This window comes from Coturnix japonica, chromosome 2, assembly GCF_001577835.2.
Source record: "Coturnix japonica isolate 7356 chromosome 2, Coturnix japonica 2.1, whole genome shotgun sequence".
Classification (NCBI taxonomy): Eukaryota; Metazoa; Chordata; class Aves; order Galliformes; family Phasianidae; genus Coturnix; species Coturnix japonica.
Genome location: NC_029517.1, coordinates 52,590,469 through 52,611,691, shown reverse-complemented (window position 1 = coordinate 52,611,691; position 21,223 = coordinate 52,590,469). Strand labels below are relative to the sequence as shown.

The 21,223-nt window shown below is 38.4% G+C and overlaps 1 protein-coding gene across 7 annotated transcripts in view; it reads left to right on the top strand.

Annotated features, from left to right (window-relative positions):
• CTNND2 (catenin delta 2) overlaps positions 1-21,223 on the top strand; it is a 585,077-nt gene that overhangs the window by 477,946 nt on the left and 85,908 nt on the right. For all 7 annotated transcript variants that reach the window (XM_015854425.2, XM_015854430.2, XM_015854428.2 and 4 more), the window contains one exon: positions 18,175-18,292. In XM_015854425.2, the coding sequence (XP_015709911.1) occupies positions 18,175-18,292 (118 nt within the window). The remainder of the gene's footprint in view (positions 1-18,174; positions 18,293-21,223) is intronic.

The following is a 21,223-nucleotide window of genomic DNA, read 5'->3' as shown; positions in this document are numbered from 1 at the left end:
GTTTTGAATATGTCCACAGAAGGAGATTTCACAGCCTCTCTGGGCAGCCTGTTCCTCTGCTCTGTCATGCTCACCATAAAGAAGTTTTTCCACTTCTTTGTGTGGAACTTCCTATGTTACAGTTTTTGGCCATTGTTCCTTGTCCTGTCACTACTTACCACTAAAATGAGTCTGACCTTGTCCAGTGCCTCCCACACTTTAGATATTGATAAACATTGATCAGATCTCCTCTGAGTCTTCTCCAGACCGAACAGTCCTAGGTCTCTCGGCCTTTTGTAATATGGGAGATGCTCCAGGCCCTTTATCTTTGTGGCCCTCCTCTTAATATATGCTGTACTTCTTGATAATACCATCCTTGGACTGAATAGCAGCAGTTGTTAGCATTTATTTAAGAGAGTGGAAAGAGGAGCAGAAACTTTTTTACTCTACAGTTGTGGCTTTGCCTATCCTGAAACACATGCAAAGCATTAGCTGATTTATTATCCTTCATAATTCTCCGCCATTCTGTTTAGAATATATAAGGCACGCTGTATTGCTTCTGTCACGGTTACAGTTTACTTGACCTTATTGCAGACATACAGTATAATTACTAAATGGGTGGTAATTTATGTAAACAAATGTTAGTTTTTCATAGCAAGAGCCTTATCGTTATGGTTTATTGCTACTGGATGGGTTACAGAACTAGCCATTTTTCAACGTTTTGGGTAGATTGTTATTCTAGATGATGTTTATACTTGAAACTCACAGTATTTAGTGCTTAAAAAGTAAAAGCATTGTAATCCTTGGAGAAGGTTATTACTTTCTCTTCTCTAAGTCTGTGAGAACTTTAATTCATCTTGCTTCAGCAAAATTAATGTATCAGAATATTTTCCAGTTAGTATACAGAAAGTTCGGGAGATGTTTGCTGCAAACCAGATCTTGTAATATCAGATGTAGTAGGTAAAAACAAATACTTAAGAATTTATTTAATACTTTGATAACTGTAATGTTTCGACCTTCCTTTATGTGAAAGCTTAGAAGTACCATCCACAAACTAAAAGTAATTAACTTCCATTTCTCCTTTAAATCTAAGCTAACCAAAGGCTCCTCCCATGCTTGTATCAAGGAATGTGTTACGAGGGTAACAGTAAAACTACAGACCAGTTTTCAACTTGTACTACAAATTATTATTATTATTATTATTATTAACAATAAGGAGATTTATTATGTGTACAATTACATTTGAATAGCTGGAGTTAACCTTGGTGTAGACATGCAGTGTTTTTTGGAATGTGACTCTTGGCAGGTATCTAAGCTAATTCATTCCTTTCCTGCTTAATCATTCGTTTCACACTTACTCCTCTCCATTGGAGGTCTGTCTGTATTCTATTTATGTTGTGAAGCTCATATGTACAGTTAAATATACATAGTTTTTCTATAGCATCAATAATAAGTATTTGTTCATGCTCAAAAGCTGCAGAAATAAAGAGTGGTTTCCAGCAGGTGCTAGTTGGTACTTCCTTCTGCTGTTTTAAGAGTTTGCATGTAGTGATGTCAGTGGCCTCAGCACAATTCCTGCTGCTCTTACTAAAAGCAGTGCTACTGTTATCAGTCCTTGGTACATCAGCAGTGATAAGAAATTACATTGGCAGTGCAACTGGAAGGTTAGCTTGCAGTACTGGATGAGTGGAGCTGCAGCAACTATTATGCATCAGCTTGTTAAGTTAGCAGTTCAGACTGTTGTGTTCACTAGAATCCTCCTGTTGGCCAGAGTTATACATTTAGATTACAGTTCTCAACTGTGATAGCATACTTACCTTTTTAACTTAGGTTGTTAATTGTATCTACGTAATGCTTTGATCTTTTTTTCTGACAGCATCACCAATATATCCACAGCAATCAGAAACTGAACAGATTTTGACCTGGTTATGTTTGACCAAAAAGTGTGGCCTGTTTTGCTGGAGGCTTTTTTGTATTTCTATAGGGGAAATTGTTATAGCCCTTAGTGCTATTAGCATGAAAATATTCCTCAACCACATATGATGGATGGGCCTGGGACTAGGAATGCTGAATGGAAGGGTATGTTGGGAGGCACTGTAAACTGGTTGCCTGGAATCAAGTAGGAAGGCACAACTCCATCTGAGAACAGGAGATGGAGAAGTCTTTGACTAGTAGTAACTTTATGGAATCTGAATGAAGGTTTGTCTGACAGAGGAGAATGGACTAGGATGAGCATCCTGAGGAGCACAAACTAGGACTCAAGTCTGTGTTGTCAGGAGAACTGGGGCAAATCCTAGCACAGGCTATAGAAATGTGTCAAAGGAGATCAAGAGGCAGTAGGAAAGAGTCTGATGATGGATTGTAAGAATCTAGATGCTGCCATTGCTCACTATCAGTAATCTTCCGAGAGGCCACAGTCTGTATTAGTCATTATGTGATGCTATATCTGGGTCAAGCATGACTGTTTTGGGTGTCAGCTCCTGTTATGAATGTCTGGCACTTCTTCAGACAAGATCTTTATACCCACAAGGCAGAACCCTCTGTGGAGCTGCTTCATAGGAGAAAAGTGCTCACTGAATTAAAAAACAAGACAAAACCTCAGCGAGAACTTGAACACTAACCTCTTTGTCATACAGAGAGACTGGAAATTCTGTCAGGAAGCTTCGTAACAAGCTGCATCTAAGAAGTCTGCTCCCACAGCCATGCTTAGAGGAACACTAAAATGTTGCTGGCACCTGAGGATGCCGGGAGAACCTCTGGTACCCAACAAAGCCTGTATCATTGTCTGATTCTGATCACGATGCGGAGAGGAAGAGAGGCTGAACCTTGGCTGAGCACCACCAATTCTGGTGCCCCATGTGTCAGGGGAGGATGTTAGCCCTCAGCAGTGCAACATCCACAGGATGAAGAGGAAAATGCAGGACTGATCTGACTGTCCAGTGTGTGCATGCATAAAGGTATAAGAACAGCTATAAAAAATGACATTGTTAGGACTTTGAGTTTATGGGGGAGTTGAGATTTAGAAGATTCTCAGGTTTAGCTCATATGCTTTACACTAACAGAGGCTGGTAAAATTCAGGCTACTCCAGTTAAATATGCAGGTCCTAAGGCATTCAGAATACTAAACCTTTAACAGAAGCTGTTCTCCATCTGTAAACAGAATCCTCAAAACCAAAATAACACATTTGAGAGGGTCAGCTGCCTACTAAGCTGTGTCTTGGAGCAGTAGGAGTGGGGCTGCTCCTTGGAGGTAGGCAGACTATGAGCTGAAGGAGCAGCATCCTCACAAAAGGCACCCTGAGCCATGCAGCAGCACCATGAGGAAACAAACCAGCTCCAAAGTAGAAGTAGGCAAAGCAGATGAGAATCCAGAATCAGGGCTGGAGATCAACACTGTTTCCCACTGAGGGCCAGGTCTGGGCTGAGGTGGCATCCTTGTCTTTAGTCATGGTCACAGGTGTGTGAGTATGCATAAAAGCTGAGGTAAATTAAATAATATATAAGTGTTTGGTTTTGCTCTGTACTTGGCATTGGTGAGGCCACACCTTGGGTACTGCATTCAGTTTTGGGCCCCTCACTATAAGAAATTGATAATTGAGGCCCTCTAATGTGTCCAGAGAAGGACAATAAATGTAGAATACTGGTTGTAACTAATAATTCCACCTTTTTGGATGCCTGTTCTTTCATCACCAGCAGACAGGTAGTTTATTGTTTACGATCACACAGGCCTTCTGTGTACCTCCTGATCTGGACACAGAGATAATTCAAGCACAGGGAACTGGAACATTGTGATGCTTGATACATGCAGCTATCGACTTGATGGAGTGTTGCTATATCACAGCCACCTGCTCTGGAAGGAAAACAAAAGAGGGAAAAAAAGAAGAGAAAAAAAAATGCACCAGTATTTGGGATTAGTATGTTTATTTCAAAAAGCTTTGGCAATGTAAATCAGATAAGCTCTGAGCTTGATAAAGTTGCATTAAATAGTTTGTTCTCGTAGGAAAATTCTACTGTACGTAGAACGTAGGAAATTCTACTGTAAGTCTGGGAATTGTGTTTGCTCTATACCGGAGGATGCTGTGTTGTTGAGTAACTGACAATTAAACGAGAATGTTAAAATAATAATTACAAAATTAGAATGAGTGTTTATTCATAAAAGAACAGTCACCTCTATAAACTGTAATTAACATTTTGCTAATTTGGTCTCTGACTGGCAACAGAAAACATGGAAGTGATTAAACTCTTCCCAGACATAACACAGCCACAATCATAGCATTATAGCAGAGGTGAGATTTGTGCATGGGCTGTGTTGTAAAAGCAAAGCACACAGGAGCAAGTCCAAAGGTGCTAAGTGTCTGTCACTCAGTGTCTGTCAACAACTAAAGAATAACCACAGCTACGGAAATCCCTTGTTGTAGGAATGATTATGGAAAGATTTAGGCTGAATATTGCCACAGTAACTCTATTTGAAACGACTCTCAACTTTGTTTGCTTGTTCAGTTCGCATAATTATCCCCTTCCTCGACACCAAAAATTCTTGTTTCATCAGATTTTAGAAGATAAGCACACCATGCTCCTTGGCCCAAAGAGTGCACAGTAATGCCCCTGTGTCAGGTGACACGTGATGGAAATAGGAGACATATAAGTGATCACAAGGAAAAGAACATTATTCTGCAGAAGCCTTTTCCTCTGTAAGACTGCACAGAGCTCTGCAAAGTCCATTGTTTTGTTCTTTTAATATTTTCATCCTTACCTTTGGCTCCATGTAGGTGTTTTGGTTCAATTTTTACATAGGAAGTATTGGGACACAGCAGATATGGTAGCATACTAAACGAATATATGCTAAACAAATACATTTGCAGAAGGGAGAATAGAATGTATGAAGGCAAGCATAATACATTTCATGGTAAAATGAAAGATGAAGTGGATAAATAGAGCCTGCTATCCGTGCAAGAGTTTCTTGCATGAGCATCTTGAGGCACTGAAGGCAAGTTTGAAGTTGCTGTTTAGTTTAACAGGGAGCAGTGAATAGATTCAAAGTGTGTGTGATACAATTAAAAGGGAAAAATTAAAACTCTGCTGTTTTAAAACACCTCCCGAGTGATTTCTGCCTTACAACAAAGTTGGGCACAGAGCAGCGTACAGTTTTGTTAACAGGTTACAGGTTCATTTTGGAAGAAAAACTGAGTTGTCAGACATCATCCCTAGGGTATAAGGCAAAAGAATAGAGAGCAATGACAACACTGCTAGTAGTAAAGAATGTTTGTACGTTGTTTTATATGGCATGGGTTAGATGGGGTAAGTAGGGTTGTGGTAGAGTGATTCCCTTCTTTTTTTACAGGTTATTTCGAGCAGCAATGATGCACAGTGACTCATTAGGCTGAAGGGCACGCTAGAGGGTCAGTTCTTTCATCATCTCTCAGTATGCACATAAAGCCGTTTGGAGATATGATGAAGTGACATAATCTGAGGTAGGATACACACTCCGGCAATTTCAGGTTAACTGTCATGAAAACAGGACATGAACATATATTTATTTCTTATGCTGAAGGCTAATTTAGCCCAAGTATAAGAATTATGATTTACTGTGCATCACATTTTATTTTTTTACAATCAGGCAATTTATTTTAATGATTTTTTTACAAATATTTAGAATAAAAAATCATAACACGGTGAGATGTTCTTAGCAGAAAGCAGCATAGATACCTTGATGTTTCTAATGGAGTTAAAATATAAGAATAAAATTGAGGAGAGAAATTGCTCTGGAAATAATAAAATGCAATTTCACATGAGAAGTGTCATAAAAAATAAATTATATGACTAGAAAGAAATAATACGAGCAAGCAATAGATGCATTTTAAGGTGCCTAACTGAATATTACGAAGGAAATACTAGTAATAAAGAGCAAGTGGATTATGATAGTGAGATAAAAGGTAGAATTAACAACTAGTAACTAGTCTTGATTTATATAAAATTATAAGAATGTGTAATTTGATAGAGCAGAAAGACCCCTGTCAGGTTTGGAGAAATACTCAGGCAATTCAGTGAGAACATCACACACAGATGGAAAATACTTAACTTCTACCTTTCTATGCTGTGCTGTAACCTAATTTGATTCATTCCAATATTCTAATATTCTAATGAGTGTTCTGCTTGGTGACTTCTTCTTATCTTATGTATTATATTTTCTAAGTAGCTGATCTGAAAGAGATGAACCTAATAATCTGATGAACAGTCTGGTGTTGTAATTAATTGTACTTATCTGATTAGTCAACAACCAAAGCTGATTTACCATCCTTTCTTCTCAAGGCTTTGCACTGATAATGTTTTTTTTCAAGACTGTAAGGAAGATACAGGAAGGCACTTGAAACTCAGATGTGACAGTGAGATTGCTTTGTAGGTTAGGGTAAGTCATCGTACTTGAGCAATCATGATCCTATTTGTTTGTTCCTGTAGGCTGATAGGATTACTTATGGCAAGTCATGCTTTCTTCTGAACTTAATCTTCATTCACAGGATTTTCTAATGGGTAACTCCATTTAATACAACTATTCGCATTGTTTACGATCTGATCTTGGTTTTTACCTTTTTCACTTGATTCTAAAGCCAAAGCAAAATAGCAGTATTACTTTCCAATATTTTGATTTATGAGAAGTGTATCAATAATAAGGCTTTTAAATGTTATAAAATCAAAGGCTTGTGCATACAGACATACTGAGCTTAAATGCTTGTGGTGGTTTGAGAGAGGAACTGTAATACCTGATCTAAAACTGTCTGTTTTGATTTAGTGATAATAATGTCAATTTAAAATTCAGCATAGCATATTGAAAAGTGAGCATTAGAACAAAAAGAATAGTAGCATATATCATTTTTGCTCCTAGCTGGTTATTCACTGGATGCCCAGATTGCCTGTTTTGTCTGGGAGGCTGACTGACTCTTCAGTGTTTGATTTGTACGTGTGCACAAAAAAGGAGACCCATATAATACCAGTAAGACAGAGATCTATAATTTCATAGTTTAAATACTATGGGTTCTTTTATTGCACACAATTAAGAGAGGATGTATGGATAACAGCTGAAGTTCACTGGAATCCAAGACACACAAGTGACTGAGGAAGTTTAAATACATATAGTAGTCTTCAACTCGCTTTCAATTGTTTTCTTCTGTGGGGTGATACAGCTTTGTCCTTTCAGAGACCTCTTAAGTGCATTCTGAGACCATATTCTAAGTGTTTGATGAAAATGGATCAAGTAATGACTTCAGATAGTACAAACTCTCAGGACTTCATGAGTTCTAAATTTCTTGACAAGGATGGAAAGATGAACAAACTAATTCTTTAAGAAATATGTTTAACAAGTAAACTTGCAAGAGATACAACCCAAAATCTTTTATTGAGTGTTTGGTTGTTTTTTTAATTCTGATTCCAAAAAAAACATTTCTTGTGAATTTTTTTTCTCAAGTTTTTTATTGGTAAGATTTATTAAGCAAACCTCTCTACTGAGAAATGTGTCATGCTTACTTTTATGTGATCATGGTCCTTTCATATTAGTCCAGAGACAAACGTATTCTGTAGCTAGGACGTGCTAGCATGCTAGCATTGAACAATTCAGGGTAAAACCTGGCAGCAGGTCAGGAATGCATTTTGATCCCATGTTAGCTTCTGAAGTCGTACTTTGATCATAATCAAAACAGTCACTGCCAATATTTCTGCCAGTGCAGAGGAGAGGCTCACGTGTATCCCTGAAAATCATGAACTACTCTGGGATTAAGCCAAGGGGAAAAACTGTCAAACCCAAGAGTTTTTGTTTTCATTTATTAGCCACTATTTGTTCTAAATCGAAGACAATGTCAAATACATCAGAGGATGAGGAGGAATTTCACATGCTGTATGGAGCTGGTTACATTCCTTTTCTTAAGTTGAAAGGTAGGAAAGAAAATCCTTTTTCCCAGCAGTTGTAAATGTTAAAGTTTTGATGGAAGGAGGACATTTTTTTTTTCCTGTACAGATATTAAAGCTTTAAAATTATATCAAAGAAATATTATGCAAAGGATTTTAAGAAGTGATGTCAGAAATGCTGATAAACACAGTGAGAATAATATTTTTAAACCAGCAAATTACTGTCTTTTGCAGAAAGAAGTGTATTTTCACTGTTTATTATGAACTCCAAAGCAATTTGCCTGTTTCTTTCCAGTAGCTGTTATAAATGCAGTCGTGATGCCAAGATTTTCCTGATAATGCAGCCAATGAAAAATAAAAGAGGAAATATTTTTTCTTGTCATGGAATTATTTTTGCTAGTGCAACTCATGGAAGATAGATTTTCTCACGGGACTAAATATGATAAATACAGTCTTCATCTTTAACTGGAGGAGAAGAGTAGACATAGAAATGATGACAAAATAACCTGAATTTTAATACTTTAGAAATTGCTTGAATAAAGATTGTAGAGGAAGGCAATTAAGAACATCAAGAATAGGCCAATTTGTAGGCATTTAAAGAAAATAATCTGATAAATAATGGGTAGAATGAGGTTAATTGAAAACCATTTATGTCTGATCACTGGTTTTGTTCTGAATAAGATACCAGACTGCTTTGCAACAGTGAAGCGTATGACACAATACTTTTGAGTTTCACAGTGACTGGAGTGGATGGACAAAAAGAGTTTACACCCATAGCACTTCAAAGTATGCTCCAACAGCCATTTAGGCATTTGTCTGGAGGCTGACATGGGGAAGAGTGCTTTCATTAACAGTAGTAATTTGTTCTATTGCTTTTGGGTCCATGCAAAAGTTCTAGCAAGACACTGTAAAGAACAGAAGTGCCTGACCTAATTCTGAAGCAGTTCATGTGCAAGGAACAGTGCAGCTGTAGTACCATTTGTGATCAGCTGTGTGGAGAAGTGCTTGTCTGTGCCTTGTAGGTATATAGGTTAGGAAAGGTATGGGTCTCTGTTGTATTAGGCGAAATCGGACCCTCGGGAGGTAACGTGATAGGCCCTCCCCTGCTGGGTCATGCATATGTAAAAAAGATATAGATGAAACAGGATACCTATATAAGGGACCCTCACATTCCAATAAACGCCATTTTACCGCTGACCATATTGGTGTAACAAGCAGCTGTGACTTGGTCGGGGCCGTCGATACACATTCACAAAGGGACTTGACTTTCCAGGTTACCAAATCGAGGTAACAGGTCTCAGACCATCTGCTCTGAGCACTGATTTCGAAGCCATTCCTGAAATACTGTACACTTTCCCTTTCTTCTGCTGTTGGATAGCTGTTGAGACTACATTCTCTCTAGGAAACTAAAAGACACCTTGGTGTTTTGTTTGTACAAAAAAGCTACAGACCCAAAGCAGTTCTTGGTTAAATCCAGGATTCTGGATTCTGCCATTTCAGGTTCGCTTACCCTATTTGTTTCTTTGCTCTCCAAAGAAGAGTTTTAATAACTCTTACTGGAATTATTTTCCGTGAACTTCACTGTCTTTGAGCCCAAATACACTTTTGGTCAGCTACTGCTTGTTTTTGTGAAGGATGTCCCCATGTTTTAGACCTACTGTGTCTTCGGGTCCATGCAAAAGTGTGAGCAAGACACTGTGTAAGACAGAAATGCCTTCCACCCGATGACACCCAGTTTTCCAACTGAAGTAAAAAAAGTTGATTTCTGTTTGCCTTTTCTTTGACCATATTAAATTCATAAATTTATGTTGTATTCTACTCCACCTGTTATCTGTCACTGTTACAAACCAATGGCTTCTAAATTATTAAAGTTTTCCTTGTGTGGAAGTATGTAGCCTTTCTATGAATCCTTTTGAGTGCTTCTGTATTATTTTTAGATGAGAGGATCAGAGTTGTCTACTGTAATAGGGATGATGCATACTGTAGTTCAGTACTGTTCATTGCTATAGTTTATGTAGCTTGCCATATATGCCTTACAGCCCAGTTTGCTCGTTTGGCTGCTGCTGAGTGTTTTGCCAGCTTTCCATGGATCTCTGTTATAATCCCATGGTTTTTGTAGTCAACAATGCATCCAACATGCTGTAAGGAAAATAAGAAAGTAAATAGAACAGGAATTTGTAAATCTTTTTTTCTTAAAGATATCACTTTACATTTATCTGCATTAAATCTACAGCACTTCCCTGTTATCAATTGTCTTACTAGTCTGAATAATAACTTATTATCAATGACAAATGACAATTTGTCATTTCATTGTTCGGTCCCTGTTCCTGGTAGCTTATGAATAAATCACTCCACTGTCACCAGTGACCACCCTCCATTGTGAGAACTGACCATTCATTTCCTATCTTTTAATGATTATCTATTAATTATCTATTAATTATCCCATGGTTGCTTAGTTTCACTGAAGTCCTTTTGTTAGAAATCTGATCAAAAGTCTTGTGAAAAGTGAAATAAATGCTACCAATCAATCTGGGTGGGATTGTGAATCAGCCCCCTTGACTCCTCCAAGTATATCTTATTTATTTGTGTGTCCTTATGGTCAGTATTTTATTATAGTTTGCTGTACTTTACATCACTTTTCTAAATGTTGTATTTACTTCCTTCCAGTCCTGAGACGGTTTAAAGTGAGAAGCTGTACGGCACGGTTATGGCATGGCCTGGTGGCAGTGAACAGTTCAGGCGCTGTCATTAGGGGCTGTAGTGATGGCCTCCTAAGATTTTCAGAGTGCAACATACACCTACACAGTTTATGTCTGAGCAAAAGTAAAGGCTGAATTACACCTGGTTCCTTCTTCTTTTAACTTATACAATTTCCACTGGATAAGGCAGATGTTGTAAATTGTTGGGACTGACCAGTTTGTTGTCCTTCCTCATACAAAGAAGAAAGTTTACTGGCAATTGAAGTCCCCTTTTCTTCATTTCTGGATTGGCTACAGTGGCCTTTATTCATTTCCAGTCTCAAATCTTAGTGTGAGTGAGAGGCAGTGAGTGCTTAGCTGCCAGCTGGGGTCGCACCCATCTCACCACGCTTCTGTGCAAAAGGGCTGCAACTGCAACAAAGGGCTGCAATTGCTCCACTGTTGTTCAAAGCCTCTTAATAAGTTCTAGGAAAGAGTCATGTTTGAAATGTTATAGTTTGAAATGGAGAAAAGTGTTTTTGTATTGGTGTCTTTACACTGTTCCAATTATGACCTTCAGAGTCTGCACCACAGCAGCTTCTTCCCAAGGGCAATAAGTGACGCTATATTTCAGATCTTGCCAACCCAGTGAACACAGTGGTCAAGCTGAATTTCACCTCCTGCAGGTAGCACATTAACAGTGGTGAATGGACAAACAGCTAAGTGCTAATAAGTGCAATGAATCTTATGCAACCAGATGCACGTCAAAGAAATGAAAAATCAGAAATTTGCTGCAATTGGGTTTTTTTTATTCTGTAATTTAAAATATTTGCTGGATATGATTCTGTCTGCAGTATTTAAATTGAAGTTGCACTTCAGATAAGACAAAACATGAGTTGAGGTGTTAGAACCATGTTTTATTTCTTTAAGATGTGGTTCTTTGTGCCACGAATCCTTACAGAATCCTTACAGAAAAATGTTGTAATTTCTTATTTGTTTTTAAAGAGTTCTTTAAAGGTAGCAGTGTGAATTCTTTTCCTGCCAGTTATCTCTTCAAAAACATACCAAAATGGCAAAAACTGATGCTAGAAGTCAGATGCTTCACAGATCACGCTCAGTGATCATAGAAGAGCACTACATTTAGCCTAAGGATCGGACAGGAAGGCAGAAGTACAGTAATGAAAGGAACCTGTTGAGTGCTTGACTTGGCAGGCTAATTGCTCTGGTGTTTTGAAAAGGAAAGGTATGGCTGAATAATCAAAGCTAAATCACATTGTCATCGCTTTTGATAGAAAGGTTAATAACCAAGACTGTATCCACATTAAACTGTCACATGTTTGCCTAATTGCGAAGTATGCTTTTAAAGTGAAACTAATACCTAAGAGATAAAGATCTGGGGCCAAATTCTTTGTTGATATAAATTCTTTCTTGCTTCATTAATTGCAGTTGAGTGATGCTAATTAGTAGTAGAGAATTTGCCTCAAGACCTGTGTTATTGTTACCTACAGGCAGGACTGATAAATAAATAATAGTCTGTAAACTAATTTATAAATGATTCTTCATTTATATCATTGGTATGGCTATCATTGGTATGAAAGGCATTTAAGAAGAAGAAATTTTCATGGAGGTAGTGTTCCATGTCTTAGTTGAGTTTAGCACAGTAGTACAATGTCCTGTTCTTTTTAAAGGATGCTGCATTGGACTGTCATTCAAATCAGACAGAGTTGCATGGAGGATCTGCAGCAGCCACTGAAAAATCTATTCTCATTTACTGTTACTTCCAAACAAGAAACTGTAGTCACTAAAAGCCTAGCAATTAGAAACTTGGAATAACGAAAACGATCCATCTTGTTCTTATTCTTTTAATTTATTAACTTATTTAAATTTGTATGATGTCTGAGAAACAGCTGTTCTCATCACCTAGTCTGGTTTTCATCAGTAAGTGACAACTTTAAAAGATCATAGTGTACAAATAATGATTTTTAAAAGGTAGAATTTGTCTGGACTCTAGGAGTTACAGTAGTGAAGCTCCTTTCAGTCTGTTTAATACATGTGTGAAGGATGCGCTGCATGCTTACAGGTATGGCGGTGTGACTCAGGGTCTACTCCATTATAAAAAATAATTGAAAATTTGTGGTTTTCAGTGGACTGCTTGAGTTTGTGAGCACACTTTCCTGATAATGTGCACAGTATTGATTGCTTCTTTTTGCTCACAGTGTTACAGTATTAGACTCTTGAAGCAAAGAGTCCTAGTGCTTACAGAAACAGCCAGAAGTAAGCAGAAAAAAATAGTACCTCTTATGAAGTTGTATGCTACATTGCAGACCTACTTAAAGAATCATAACTACTTGTTGCAGCCTACACTAGAACAGATGATGCCAGCTGCCACCAAGACAAGGCTTTGCCACCGAAGGAAAATGCTTTACCAATCAGGCCAAAATAAGATCAGGCAGCTTATAAGAGCAGCATGGAGATAAGGACAGAATGAAAGTTGTTTGTTTTTTGTTGTTGTTGTTGTTTGTTTTTTTCTAAGTTGTAGTGTGGATTTGGAGAGAGTTTTTTCCTTTTAGTTTTAAATGAATACTTTGCACATTCCAAGAAACTAGGTTTCAGGACTAGATTGGTTTTGGTGTAGATAAGATTTGTCATGGAGGCTGGTTCTCTTCTGTGAATCATGTAAATGCTTATCTAGTTCTTAGACTGTCATCAGACTTCAGCCCTGTCAACTTTGAATTGCCCTTGGTAAAGGGCTGTATCTTTTTAACTTTCAATTCTCTAGAAGACATTGAGAGAAGACTTCTTATAGATGGAAAGTGCAGACATGAAGAACAAGGGAGAATTGTTTCAAACTTAGGTGAGATTTGGGTTAGATATTAGGAGGAAGTTTTTCACACTGTGATGGCACACTGGAACAGGTTTCCCAAGGAAGCTGTGGATGCCCCATCCCTGGAGGCATTAAAACCAGGCTGGATGTGGCTCTGAGCAGCCTGGTCTGGTGACTGGTGACCCTGCATGTAGCAGGAGGGTTGAAACTAGATGATCATTGAGGTCTTCTTCAGTGCAGTCTGTACTACGGGCTGCTTTGCCAGCAGGTCAGGAAAGGTGATTATGTCCCTACTCACTGATGAGACCATATGTGAAGTGCTGGATCCAGGCCTGGCCTCATTAATACTCAGACAGGGATATACTGGAATAAGTCCAGAAAAGAGTGATAAAGATGATTAAGGTGCTGGAGCATTTCTCCTTAGAGGAGTGGATGAGAGAGATGGGACTGTTCAGAGCAGAGATGTCACAGGGTGAACCTTATCCATGTGTATAAATACCTAATGGAAGTATATAAAACAGACAACCAGAATCATCTTGATGTTAATGAGTAACGGGAGAAAAGGCCATGAGCAAATCCTGAAACGCACAAAATTTCACTTAAACCTAAGATAAACTCAGTGATTCTATGATTCTGATGTTCAGAGTGCTTATGTTCAATTTCAAGTAAAGGAACCAGTCTCTTACTTGACAATTTATGGCATGGTGCTTTAGATATATTTGCTGGAGCACAAAAGTTTGCTTTGCTCTTCTGCTACTTGTCTTCTCTCATGTCCTGCACACTGGAATAGCAGTAGGCAGGAGCAAAGCCTGACATGTAGTTGCATTTCCTCTCAACTATTTGGTTTTACTGGAATCTGTGTTTGTGACATTTCTGATCAGCAGCCTGGACACTGTTTCAGGCATGGCATACTGCATCACTGATAGTTGTTTTCATGGTATGAGGGCTCATTTCAATTAGCTGTCTCATCCCAAAGCAAAAGAAGAACTTGCATTCTGTCCTATGGCTGGATACATCAAGGCAGCTTGTATCTCTTAAATGCAGATAGGTAGGTGTTTTTTTCTGTGCTTATCCAACAGGCTCCTAACATCAGTGACCCCATCACATTCTGGTATGCCTTAAGTACCCAACGATACAGCTTGCCAAATGATTTGTTAGGACTGTTCTTTTCAAGCCAAGTCTATAAGTAAAATCTACATAAAGAAGTCCTTTTAGGATGGGCTTTAGATGCCTTCACATCACACAGTGTAAAAAACGTGGTGGCCAACAGCACATAGTAGGTTGTATGACAGTCTGAGACACTAGAGAAATCCCTGGGTAATGTAACATAAGTCCCATATCAACTGCATTTGGTGGAAAGCAGCGATCAATAGGAAGTGCTATCCAAGTTTAAACAATTAATGAGCAGGAAGTTAAGAACGTTTCACCAGTTTACTGCACCTGAGTCACCATTTTGTGCTTCAAAAGAACTATTTTCAGCATCTATCAACTTCTTTTGTTGGCACTTCCAATCCCCCAGGTCACCCTACTCAGCCTTTCTCTCATTCTGTTGTCCCTCAGATCTCTGAGACAGGTGACACACAGTGTGTTATCAGGGCAAATTTCAGTACTTAGAGGCAATTAAGGCAGTCCTGGTTTCTAGCTTCCTCATCTCAGGTCAGGTCCTTATGCAGTGTTCATGCAGAGCACCTTATAGGGATAGTTCCATCCAGACCTGACAACCTTGAGGCCCACTGCACGATGGCTCTCAGGACTAAAGCACTTTTTGGAGTGCAGCAGCATTCATAATAACAGGATGTTATGCAGTCAGTGCATGTTTATAGATGAATAGGTTAGATGTTCAATATGTAGATGGGTCAGGGCTGGCTGAAAAGTCTCTTCTGGGTACGATACTGATGACAAAAGTGTGCATGTAGGGAGAGAGTTATTTTGCATGTTCGAATATGGGGCTTAGTAGCTGAATGAGTATGTGCTTAATAGCAAGATCTGCCTGCTGCCTCACTCAAAATGATTATTGGGCATTTTTTTCCACTCAGTTGCAACTTCATTATACATTATTCTCCTGAGGGATATTCCCTTGCTAGCTATCTTCAGTGAATCATAAACTTGGTTCCCACAACATTAATGACACTTTTTGAGTTCTTGGTTCATATAAACTTTTATTACTTTCTGGGAAGCTCTGCATTTTTTTGTGGCTATTATGTCAAGTAGAAAGATGGAAAGATTGAAGCTGTGACAATTACTCTTCTAACTCAAAACTTTTTGAAATGAAACTATACTTTTTATTCATAACAAAAGTAACTTCTGAGTTCTGACTAGTTTAGAATATTGACCTTTCTGTGTCCTTTCTTATGTCACATCAGACCATAGCAAGGAAATTACAAAAAGTGCTTTGTCTTTATATCAAGGGGATGTGAGGAGGACTAGTCTCAATTTCATCTTTGCTAAGTACACATAATTTGTTCTCAAATTTATTCTGCAACCAGCAGAACTGTTGCAGGTACAGAAAAGGTCTGACTTCTTACCGTGATCCGAGGATGCTCAAGGAAGACAAATGACTCTGTAGATGCTGTCTTTGAAATTTGTAGAGCTGTCACTGGGTGTAATGTCAAAGATTGTAATGTCCCATATCAACAGAGGATATCTCTCAGCACATTGGCTTTCCAGATGATCTTTCCATAGATCTCCATCTCCCTTCCCTGGATAAGTCAGGTGTACATTGTATCTCTGGATAACATGGTTTCACTTTTAAAACTGTTTGGAGATTGACACTGGAAAATTTTTTTCTTACTTAGTGAGACATCTTACCAGGGGTAGATAATACTGTTGCTGTAGTTGAAGGTTTGCACAGTGACCTGTATATTTACAAATGACAAATCATGCATTACTCCCTGTCACGCTGCCAACTGCAGCTTGTTTGAGTTAATGACTAGAAATAAGAAAATTAAGATGGCAGAGTGCTGTCCTTGTCAGCTTGAGTAACCTGAGACTTGCTTCTCTTCTGCAGAATTTCATAGTCTGAACATGGTTGTGTAGAGCCCTTCTATGAAAGGTCTCAGTAATGACTTACTTGGTGCAGGTTTAGTGGTAAAATAACTAAAGCCCACCACAACTCAAGGGTCTAGGATCACCTTTCCATCAAATCAAAGAGGGATCCAATGGAAATCTTCTTCCATTTGTTGCTCTCTGAATGATAGAAGTGGGCACCCTTAACTGGAGAAAGACTTCTCATCCGCTGCTCCTACAGCAGCAGGGAAAGAGAAGAAGCGTTTTATTTAAAGAGAAAAAAAACTACACAAAATTTGAAATAACACAAAGTTAGCAATGCCTTAATAGGAGGCATTTCTGATGTGCAGCGTTGGGAGAACTGAGGACTCTCTAGGAGGATGGAAAGCATGTATTTGTGCGCTAGGAAGATAAAGGTGTTTGTTCTTGTTACAGTTTCTGGGCTTTATGTTTGCCATTAGACTGACTGCATGCATGAAGGGAACAGTATTGAATTAATTGGGGCAGCTTGCATGTGAGAGCAGGGCTAAATAGGGCAGTGTGGGAATGCAATTATAGCTAGAAAACGGTGTATGTATTTGATCCATAAAAATCTTTGGTGCTTTGTTGGAATGGAAACGCTTCTTTTAGATGCTGAGGAGGCAGAACAGGGAGAACTATACAGACTAAGAATTGAAAGGAGACCTTAAGTTCTCTCACCTTCCTCCTAAAAGTCATTCTCTTCTCCCAAGATTCTCATCTTCTTTCTGTCTTCAATACCAAGACAATTTAAGATGGTACAAGAGGACGAACATGCCTTGCCCTCTTCCCGGATGAAATGCCCAGTGTCCTCTCTTCCATTTCCAGATGTTCATACTAGGCAATTAGAGCTGGTGTGAACACTTCTCTGTTCTTCCTTTGTGTAAACTTTAGAAGTGAGGAGAGAGGAGCTACAGATGAGCACCTCAGCAGGTGGATGTCTGCCCCCAAATTGGAGGAGATTGCCAACTCATCTATTTCCAAATTAGAACTGCTGCTCAATACAGTTTTTCTCACTTTTTCTTCATGCTAACAAGCACAGGTTCTATTTATATATACACATTCATACATATTTGTATTTTTATATCAGTATTTTGAATTTTATGACACGTTATTCGTTAGATTTTTAGTTGTATTTTTATGAAGATGTTCAGAAAGCCCTCTGGCCCTGTGTGAAATAACTTTCAAATAATGACATAAAGAGAAGACTGCAGCATCAGTGCTCTCTCCAAAAGAGAGAAAAGGAAGCACTCAAGTAAAATGAGAAGCAAGGTGTTTTGTGTTAGTCTTTGATAATTTTTTCTTGTATGCTAAGAGCCCTAACCACTGGACTTTTCAGATCCCAAGAGATGTCTTTGGCAAAACTTCTAGACTTTTCAGGGCTTGATTTATGTGTACTAATGCACATTTAAAAACACTTTTTCACAAGTGTAAAAGCCGTTCTTTAAGAGAGAGAAGAAAAAAAAAATGAAAAACAACAAAAATTATCAGCTCTTCTCTAAATTTTAGTGAGTTGTGAGTCTCAGTTCACGTAGGCTCATGCTGCTTGGCCTCTCAGCCTGTTCTTGTGGAGGATCTGATGCCTTCCATTTGCTCCCCTCTGTGTTACATTTCCAGAGCTCATTCACAGCTGTCTTCATTATTCACAGCTCTGAAGTTATGAAAGGAGAAAAAAAGCAAATGTTGTAGCTTGATGTTAATTGTGAGAATGTTTTAGGAGGGGCAGTGGGCATGGAAGCTGTGCAGGTGGTGACCTTTGCTGTTGCCTTACAGGAATGTCAGCTCTGCTGGAGAGGAGGCCCGCAGAAGGATGAGGGAGTGTGATGGCCTGACGGATGCATTGCTGTACGTGATCCAGTCTGCTCTGGGGAGCAGTGAAATTGATAGTAAGGTTTGTCATCTTTGTCTTTTCAGGAGCAAGAAATCCAGATATTCAGCGTACCTCAAGGCTATAAAGTAGGAGTTTATATAAAATGTGTCCCAAGGGATGCCTTAGCAAATAGTAGTTTCAAGCATCGTTTTCTTTTTTGTCTCTTGAGCTGTACATTTCTGTGTGCTAAATATTGGGTTTGTGTCTAGCTATGTAATGTGTACAGGTAAGCATGCATTCTTCTCGCTTTGATTGCTATCAGAGAAAATACAATAACTACTTTAAGAACAGCAAATATGTCATACTCCATGTAAACTTTCTTACACTACTCTGCCAGATTCACCTTTAAATTGATTTTTGCTACCCAGTATGAGACAAAACTAATAACAGCATGGTAGACTTACAAGGCAAACAAAGAAAAAAAAAAAAAAAAACAAGTGGGCAATTAATAAGCAGTTTCACAGTGCTACCAGTGTGACATCTTCTTTGAGAAGGATCAATGAATGCTTTCAGTAACTTTTAAGGTGTATTTTTATGTCAGCATTACTCTTCTGAAAGTACTAGGATATGGACAGGACTCTTCAAAGGTGGACGGCACTGTGTTTAATTAAAAGGAATTCAAGGACTTACAAGCTGAGGAGTTGTTGTACATCAAATACATTTAAGCATTCCACAAAAAAAAAAAAAACCAAAAAAACAAAAAAAACAACCAGTCTCAATTACCTTCTGCATCAGTGTATTATGTTAAAGCACTTCCAACAATCTTGGCCAATTTGCCATGCCTTAAAAAGAGAAGCGACATTTTAAAGTCTTCTGGCTGTGCATTTCTGAATGATCAGAGTTTTCCATGGACCTCTGATAACTTGCAAGTTCAAAATCTCCAGAATTTTCTGTTCATTAACTAAACCAAACAGATGAAAATTGCTGATACTTTCATGGGAGGGAGGAAGAAATGATGAAGGGTTTGAAGCATGCAGTGCATATGTAGTGGGCACTGCAATTCAGATGTCTAGGATCACCTTTCCATTAATAAGCATAATGACCAAAAGAGGCCAACATTGAAGGCACTCACCATGCTTGCATCAGGGTCCAGAACAAATCCAGCAGCCACCAGCTGCCTCCCACCCCTTCATCTCACTTCCTGCAGACCAGCTCGGAAACACAGGGGTGCTTTTAGCTTCATTAGCTTTGGAAAAGCTGAATCAGGAATTGTGTCAAAACCTGCCTGATTCAGCTTGGCTGCAAGAATGGAGAAGACAGGGAACTTCAGTGGAGGAGATGAAGAGGTAGATTAAGGTGGTGCAAGTAAATTGCTGCCTTTCTCACAGCTTCGCTGATGCTCCTTCTTCATAGATGACTGAGCTGATTTCAAGGTTGTTATACTATTAAAAGGGTTAAATAAGTAGCACAGTAAGCTCTCTGTTTTGCCTCTTATCACTAATATAAAATATTCCATTTATGCTCTCATTTGTAGCTGTTACGACTTTGTAAAATCTGTAGGCTGCGATACAGAGGAAAAAATGAGGACATGAGAGAAGAATTATTCTCCCTGCCTGATTAGTTTTAACCTCCCGTCTAGCAGGATTTTAACTATGACATAAAGCACTTGTGCAGCTAAATGCAAAACTCCATATTGTTGCCAGAGGTCTTGCATCCTTTTCCCAAAGTTGAAAGTGATTTTAATTAAACCCAATATTTGAATAACTGCCTCTAAATCACTTTTTAATCTAGTGGCTATTCATGATGAAATGTAAGAAATATCTGTAGGAAAGAGGAACACAAGGTCCCTTGGAAGTTCAGAGCTACAAATCAGAAAGAATAAAACCTACTTTCTTTTCTTGTATGAGTTCATCCAAATGGCAAAGGTGTCAGTTGCATTTGAGGCATTATCAGTTTCTACTGCAAGGTAACACTGTCCTTGTGGTAGACTCAGTTAAAACTGTTTTCTTTACAGAATGAGAATTTAAAGTGTGAAAATTAATACTCATAAGAAGGGACAATAAAATGTCAAACTTTAATCAACACAAAGCTGCAACTTAAGCAAGTTGCAGTTGTACAGAAGTAACTATTAGCAAGAGTCAATAAGATTCAAACCTGGAAATACTAAAGAAATGTCAAAGGTAGTAAACTTAGAAAAATACTGTGGTCACTACAAGGTCATAGCATTCAGGGAGGAAAGATAATCTAGAAAGTTTTGCATTTTTCTATGTATATTTTTCTGTATATGTTTGTGTGTTTGGCTGGAGATTTCAAATCAGTGCAAGTTTAATTTGAAGTTTCGTCTCCTTTAAAAAAAAAAAAAAAAAAGATCCTGTCTAGATGAGTCTGTTTAGTACCCTCTCTAGAACTTTAGAACTTTGCTGTCTCAAAAGCTGTGCCAAATATTACAAGGCATAAGCTCATACAATACATGGAAGTAAATGCAGCTCCATCTGCTTGCCTGGCTGGTGAATATGGCAGAGTAGGATAGAGCTGAAACCTCGTACTCACTCTCTTCTGGGTTAGTGGAGCAACAGAGCTGGAATGTAGTTACTATTGCTTCTGTATCTATAGAGCACTAGGAACAGTTGAAATAGATACAGTCAGATAATGACTTTTTCTTAACCATGCTCTCTACCTTCATAAAATAGAATAAATGCTGATTCATCTTGTAATGGATAGCAAAACCAAATTGAACCAACAAAATGAACAGGATTTAAACAAGTCTAAAACTGAACTTCTTTTAGACTTGCAGAAATTATGCTGAATTACCAATGCCATCTTTTTCTTCCCCTGGGTCTGTTTCAGAATTCCCAGCAGCATCTTTTACAGAAGGCCCAATCTATTTAGGGGACAAATAGAAGAAAGGAAAAAGCTGTCCACAAATTATTTGCAGCCTGACTAAAAGCAGTAAAAACATCAAGTCCACTGAAATTCATAGTCTTGCTCTTTAGCCTACAGAAACATAATCAG